The sequence below is a fragment of the Prinia subflava genome, chromosome 5 (assembly GCF_021018805.1).
Source record: "Prinia subflava isolate CZ2003 ecotype Zambia chromosome 5, Cam_Psub_1.2, whole genome shotgun sequence".
In the NCBI taxonomy this organism is placed as follows: domain Eukaryota; kingdom Metazoa; phylum Chordata; class Aves; order Passeriformes; family Cisticolidae; genus Prinia; species Prinia subflava.
In genome coordinates this window covers 6,349,224-6,356,696 of record NC_086251.1, presented here as the reverse complement: position 1 = coordinate 6,356,696, position 7,473 = coordinate 6,349,224, and the positions used below count along the sequence as shown (strand labels likewise).

The 7,473-nt window shown below is 55.1% G+C and overlaps 1 protein-coding gene across 1 annotated transcript; it reads left to right on the top strand.

Moving 5' to 3' along the window:
* Positions 1-658: 658 nt before the first annotated feature.
* Positions 659-7,204, top strand: GCHFR (GTP cyclohydrolase I feedback regulator). Its single transcript, XM_063397877.1, has 3 exons — positions 659-1,533; positions 2,733-2,827; positions 6,378-7,204. The coding sequence occupies exons 1-3, from the start codon at positions 958-960 to the stop codon at positions 6,499-6,501; spliced, it is 795 nt and encodes a 264-aa protein (XP_063253947.1). The 5' UTR covers positions 659-957; the 3' UTR covers positions 6,502-7,204.
* The last annotated feature ends 269 nt before the right edge of the window (positions 7,205-7,473 follow it).

The following is a 7,473-nucleotide window of genomic DNA, read 5'->3' as shown; positions in this document are numbered from 1 at the left end:
GACAGCAGGATTTGGGCAAAGCCAAAGAACCTTCTTCCCTTTATGTGAACTATTGGGAGCAATTCCGAGCCAGTCCAGTCCAGGGAGGGCTGGGAGCAGCCAGCTCGGAGCCAGAGGGTGGTAAACTGCTTTGGGATGATGGATGAGATCCATCAGCGCTCCAGCTGCCTCCCACATTTCGGTATCTCCTCAAGAAATTCAATATTAAAATGTTATGTATAGCTCTGCTCTCATTTCCCTCTTTTTTCCTCACTATCTCTTTTCCCCAGGAAAGAGCCACATAAGAGTCAGACCCAGAGCTGGGCGAGCTGCCAGAATCCTGGCTAGTTTTCCTTTAATTTCTGGAAAGGTCTGGATTTCATATCCATGTTATTCCCTGCGTAACCACAGACCACACGTGCCCAGCAGAGGTCCAGAGGGGTCACGGATTATGGGAATTCTGTCAAAATCCAACGCTACTGGGTGAAATGTGCCCTTGGTTCATTGGGCAACAGGTTTGCACTGGGACAGGAGAGCAATGAGCAAACATTCCAGCTGTTCCAGGACCTGGAGAGGAGGCTCTGCTGAGGATGGGGATGATCAAAACAAGCTGATGTTTAACTCGTGGAGGAGGGGTGTCCCACAGAGAACTCCAAATGGACCTACTGGAATTTGTGGGACAGGCTTTAGGAAGAGACCCTTAGCCTCGGGTTTCTTGTATCTCACCAAACCAAACCAATGGGTCAATGATAATGTCAGTAATAACAATTAACAACAAAAATTATGACAACAACAACACCACATTAATAATAATGGAAATGCTGCTCCTCAGCCTGTGCCAGTCCCAGGATATGGGACTTCTCAGATTATGAAGGGATTTAAACCTGCCATGTTCACAGATAATAACTCAACAGCCAGTAGAAAAACAGGTTTTTTCCCAAAAAATATTGGTAATGATGGACATTCTGCTTCAGGGGAATGTTTGGGCAGACTGTGGGGCGGGAGTGGGAATGCTCTGCAGGGCTCACGGCTCCCCACCTGCCTGGCTCCTGCTCCATCATCTCCCAGTCCTCATCTCCCTGCTATTATTCCTTGGTCCTTTATCTCCCTGCTTTTAATTTCCGTTTTCTTCGTCTCCCTTATCCATCATCTCCCTGTCCATCAGCTCCTTGTTCATTGCCTCTCTGCTCATCATCTCCCGTCCTACACTTCCCTGTCCTCCACGTCCCTGCACCTCATCTCCTGCTCCGTCCTTTCCCTGCTCGTCATCTCCTGTCCTTTATTTCTCAGTCCATCATCTCCTGGTCCATCTTCTCCCTGCTCATCACCTCCTGCCCATCCCTTGTTGGGACGGCAGCGCCAGGATCCCGAGGGATCCGTCGGAGCCCCCCAGGTGCCCCCCGACCCCTTTGGGAGCCTTTTCCCCGCCACTGCCCGGGGGCGGCGGTGGCGGGGCGGGACCGGGGGCGGCCCCGGGCACGGTCCCCGTGGAGCGGCGGCGGGAGCGGCGGCGCCGAGATGCCCTACGTGCTCATCAGCACCCAAATCCGCCTGGTGAGTCCCGGCGGGACCCCCGCGGGTGGGGAATTCCGGGGGGCGGGCAGGGACCGGCCGGGGCGAGCGGTGAGACCCGCTCAGCCCGCGGTGCGACCGTCACCGATGCCGCCGGTGCTCCGCTGGGATCCCGGGATGGGCTGGCCCTGCTGCTGAGGAGTCGGGGTTGATGCAGGTTTGGGGGACCCCCAGCACGGCCAGACTGTGCCCAGCGGCCGCTGTGGCGTGTGGGGGGTCCGGCACAACTCCGTGAGAGCCCCCGGTGCCCTCATCCCAGTTCCGCTGCCCCCAAACCCTCCTGTCCCAAACAGCGACTCACTCAGAAAACTTGCGGCGGGATCCCTCGAATGCCAAAGGGACGGCTCCGCTTGTCCTCGCAGTTGGTTTTCCCTCGTCCCCTAAGAGCCATTCCAGGGTGGAAAATGCGGCCAAGGCAGTGGGCACGGCTGGGGCTGACAGGAGCCGCGCAGTGCTTGGGATCTCAGGCTGGGATCAGGTGGGATTGCTGGCTTTCACTATCAGATAAAGCCACAAAGCAAACGTTACTCTCCGGCACTGGCAGCACCCACATCCTGCAGGACGCTGTAGCAGCTCTGTGTGTTTATTTGGGGTTTCCTTTTTCCCGACAACCACCCCTCCCGAAGCCTGGAGCTGCCGCTGTGGTTTGGGGCAGGAAGCAGAACAGTGAAAACAGCAAATGAGCAAAGGGAGGGAGTTGTGATGGACACGGCTCCTGCTGCCACTGGAGATGTCCCAAAGGAAGTGGCAGTGGACTGGGGATGGGGATGTGTGGGGAAGCACCAATGCATCTACTGGCAGTGGCATTTGGGATAGTACAAGCTGATTGAGTGATTATGGATGAGGCACAGGAAGGGGGACATGGATCATGGCAGTGGAGGGAACAGCCTGGAGCAGTAGGGCTCAGTCTGCCCTCCTGAGACTTTGGAAACTCTGCTCTTTGCCAAAGGGGCAAAGCAAACATTACCAGCATGAAACCTGGCATCGAGGTGAGGCTGCAAACTTCCCATCCTGGCCTTGCAGGGGTGAGCACCTTCCTGGCAGTGGCTGGGACTGAGGGCCCCTCCCAGGATGGGATGATGGCAATTCCCTTCCTTAAGGGCTCTCACTGGAGCTGTGCTGGGAACAGGGGGGTGGCTGGGTCACCACGTGTCACTCACCGCTCTGTGCCTGTCCCACAGGAGGTTGGGCCCACCATGGTGGGCGACGAGCACTCGGATCCCCACCTGATGAGTATCCTGGGGGCCACAAAGAGGAACACGCTGGGGAACAACTTGTAAGTCCTCCTGTCCTTTTTTCCCCAAGAAATGCACAACATTTTCACTCCTGGAATTCCCCACAGCACCTTCCAGCTGTACAGTTAATACCAAGACTCGCATGTGTCCTGTTAATGAGGAAATGCTGCCTGATATTTCACTTGGTTCTTTATTTTCCCTCGCTCTGACCTGTTTTAGCACCTGAACCTCCCTTTTCCTCTCTCAGTGCCATCCCTGCCTTGCTTGGCCTGTGGCCTTTCTTGGTGCTGAGACACCCGGAATGCTCACCCAGTTCTGTCCATCCCGTCCCGTCCCGTCCCGTCCCGTCCCGTCCCGTCCCGTCCCGTCCCGTCCCGTCCCGTCCCATCCCATCCCATCCCATCCCATCCCATCCCATCCCATCCCATCCCATCCCATCCCATCCCATCCCATCCCATCCCATTATCCCATCCCATCCCATTATCCCATCCCATCCCGCTCTCCAGTGCAGCTCGAGGTTTCACCAGAGCCAGCCCTTCCCAACAGGTCCCAAATCTTTTCCATGAGCAGCTGAGCCCTGGGATTGGGGCTGCTCCCAATTGTGTTGCCCCGACTCCAACCCCTCCACTGCCTGTTCCCAAGCCGTGGATATTTGACACTTCTCCATGTCCCTACCTCTGCCCTCGCCAAGCTTGGCCCCAGCCTTTCGCCAAGTGCCACTCAGAGATGTGACCAGCGTCTTCCTCATGGTTTGGCCCACTTTTTTTTTTCCTTTCTTTTCCTCACTTGATATCCCACTTCTTGGTTTTCCCTGCGGGGAAAAAAAAATACAACCCACAATGGCAAAGCAAAACAAACCCCCAAATGCAAAACAACTTGACAGAGAGGAGCAGCTCAATTCCTGCTGTATGCCTTGTGCCATGGTGTGGAGTAGGAGAAGGAGGAAAAGGAGGAGGAGGAGAAGGATGAGGCATTAAAACAGAAGGTGCATCTCATCCCAAATGTTCCCAAGCTTCCATCCATGGAGCTGGGAAAACCCTCCTACACAGCACCAGCCTGGCCATCACCAAGGGCTGGATCTTCAGCTGCTGCAGTGTTAAAAATCTGAGCGGGGTGGGAAATTTTAATAGTACGGAGATAAAATACAAGTATTGAGCCCCCCCCGCTCCATCCCAGCTGAATTCCTGGGGGGTTTGCTGGGCTGATCCGTCTCTGTGTTGCCATTTCCAAGCCCGTGGGTGGGCAGAGATTGGCAGCAGTGCCAGTGTCGTGCTGCCACCCGCCGTGCGGAGCCCGCAGTTACGCAACGGGATGGGAGCAGGGAGAAACACAACAGGCTCCACGAGGGAACTGGATCCTGAGAGATTTGGGCAAGGATCCCTGGGATTCAGGTGGAAAAGGAAGGCAAAGACAGATAAAAGCCTCTGTGGGGCCTGCCCCAGCAGGTGCAGGAGACACAGCACTGTAAGGAACAGAAGAACCACCTTCTGCTTGTTTTGAGGAAGGGATGTGAGCTTCCTACGGGATCTCCCTGGTGCATTCATCACTCTTCTCCCCTCCCTGTGGCCCGGAGCGTTTTGAGCTCCTCTTGCCCCACCTGCTCCTTGGCATGGCGTGTGTCACAGCTGGGAACTCCGCTGTGTCCCTGCGGCACATCCCTGCGGCACAGCACGTCCTCCCCGTGTGTGCCTGAGCAACAGGCAGTGGGGAAAGGCCCCTGGCTGGAATGTGGCTGCTGGCACCCCCGAGGGCACAGCCACGTGCCAGGGGGGCGAGCCTGCCCGCCTCCTCCAGAATCCCTGGGAGCTCCAGGATCTGCACCATGGCTGAGCAGGATTTTCCATTCCCAATTCCTTCATGAGCAGAGCCTGGCTATGGATGCTACAAACCCCCTTCCTGTAGCCCCAAAACTTTAGCCTTGACCTTGTAGGGAGCCTGAATAAAAAGCGTGAGCAGCACAGACCTGCTGGAAACTGGGATGTACAGGTGAAGCTGAAATCCCTGTAATGAGGGAGAGCACAGATCCTGTTCTGCAGCTCTGCACAGACACATGGCCCCTCATTAAGTCCCACAAGGTGTGGGGAGCAGGGATGTGGTCCCTGCCCTCTCACTCGGGGTCAGAGCCCTTGAGGCAGCCAGGTGGGGCAAGGGGTGGGGTTTACCTGGAAGGAAAGGCTTTGCAGGTATCCCAGCCCCTCCATCCTGACTGGATGCACACGGAGAAGGCAGCATATCCAATAGCCACAGTGTGCAATCTTCATTTCCCTCAACACACAGCTGGAATAAAGCCCTGGGAACTCTTCCCTCCTGCTTTTAGCTCAGCTACTCCGTTTTTTAAGGTTCCTACAAATCCCTACCTCTGCTACATCCTCTGAATAATGGGAATAATATTTACCAGCTCCCACTGCGAATCTGAAGGGTATGTGGCAACCCTTCTGGAGAAAGAACAGACTTCAAAGACACTTATAATAATGCACATTATCTTTACACCACATCTATAATTACAGTCAAGTACAGTCTGTCTTGAGAAACTGGAAAATCTCTCACATCTCGGGTTATTTCACACTTTAAAGCACTCCCAGCTCCAGCACAGCTCCAAAATACAAGCAGGAGCAGCTTTGGAAAGGCTTTTGGATCTTTTTTAAAATCATTATTAGTAGGAAAAGCAGGAGAGGCTTTGTTCAGGTGCCCAAACAGGATACCCAGTGATCCTGCAGCCCATCATTATCTGCTTATCCGGCACTGCGAGTCAGCTACAGCTGAGCTGCTCTGGGCCTTATCCCAAAAGTCATGACAAAGGAGAGGCTGGCACATCCAGTGCCAAAGGTCCCACTCACCTCAGCTGTCCCCACCCAATTCGGCCCAGCCTGGGCCTGGTCCCTTCACTGGGGAGCAGTGTCACAGCCCTTGAGCTTCTGGGATGGAGGGGTAGGAAGGTGGGACAGCTTCTGCTCCAAGCAGAGAGCCAGCACAAACCAACGGGGAATCAGAGCTGGACAAGAATCCCAGCATCAGCTCCCAGGCACTGCTGGAACAGAGGAGCCTGGTCTCCACCTCGCCTGGCACCTCCATGCAGGATGGATGACTACTGGCTTTCCAAAGGTTTCCCACCTGGCTGAAAGCAGCACCTTGTTCCAATCCCCGAATTCCAACAGTCTCTCAAACCCTCCCGTCTCACAGACATGCTCTGACATAGGCAGAACGTTGGGATTTCATTCCTCAGAAACACCTAAATCATTCCTCTCCTCCTCCATGTATTCCCAGGTATGTTAAAAACGTGCTCACTGTGTTTACCTGTGAACCCTCTGCTGCAGTGTCAGCCCAGTTACCAAGCAGCATGTGCCTCTGGACACCAGCCTCCCTGACCCCATTCCTATTCTACCTGATCCTTCCCTCCTGGACAGGATTCCCATAGTTTGGCACCTTGAGCTGTGCCTTCCCTGGGGTAACCAAGGCCCTGTGTCACACACACCTGTGCCAGGTGTGGCTGCTGGTCTTTCAGGGATCAGGAGCAAGGCAGGCTCCCTTCCACCAGGAAATTCCCACCTCTTCCCCCCCAGCTCACCTTATTCCTGTCTTTCCCGGGTGCAGCTGCGAGTACTACGTGAATGACGCTCCGCGCGTGGTCCTGGACAAGCTGGAGAGCCTCGGCTACCGCGTGGTCAGCATGACTGGCGTGGGCCAGACCCTGGTCTGGTGCCTCCACAGGGAGTAGCCAGGGAGAATCCTGCATTCCACCCGAACAACATCCTGCTGGAGATCATCTTACAGGACTGGCAGCCAATTAGTCCCCCTTAATTCCTCCTGTCCCAGACTCCAGGCACTCGGGCAGGGGGAGGAACGGAGCAGAGGCAGAGCTGGACCCAGTGGAATTTTGCCATCCCTGTTCCATTTCCCAAGAGCAGGGGGAGGAAGGTATGCCCAGAATCGGGAACAGATGGCCCCAGCTCTGCCTTGAGCAGGATGGCAGTCTGGCAAATTCCAGCTTTTACATTTTAATCATGTATTCAGCATGCCCTGGAGGAAGCTCAACAATAGCCCTGTTTGCCTCTTCGTCAGGCTGCCCCTGGAGAGCTCCGTGCCTTCTCCTGGGTCAGGGGGTTAGGGAGGGACACCAGGCCTGGACACCATCCCATGTCATCCCTGAAATCCAAGAGGGAACCACCAAACCTAGTCCCAGTGCTCCGAGAATCCCTTCCCTTGGCAGCAAGGCCCGTTTCCATCTCAGCAGCACCACCAAACTTCCAGACCCCAGACTGCTATCCAAGCCTAGCACAGGATTCCCAAAATAACACAGGAAGGTTGTGTGACTATTCCAGCTGCAGGCTCTAATCCCAACACTGCTGGAATGTTTGGGACTGTGCACGGATCCTGCTGTGGGGGTAACACCAATAAAACATTGCTCCAAACAGACCAAAGTCTGTTGTTGTTGTGGTTGTGGGTTGTTAAAAGTTGTCAAATCCCTGTGGATGCATGGCTCCCGAACGAGCTTTCAGGATTAAAAGCTCCAAGGTTTGGTGTTTTCCTGGCACCTTTCACATCCTGTCCCATGGGATGGGGCAGCTGCTCTGGGCACACACACTGACAGGGTAACACCTGCACTCTGTGACTCTCCATTCCTTCCCCAAAACTGGAAAGGGATAAGGTCCACAGTCCCCAGGAGTTTCTATTCCCACAACACCTTTAA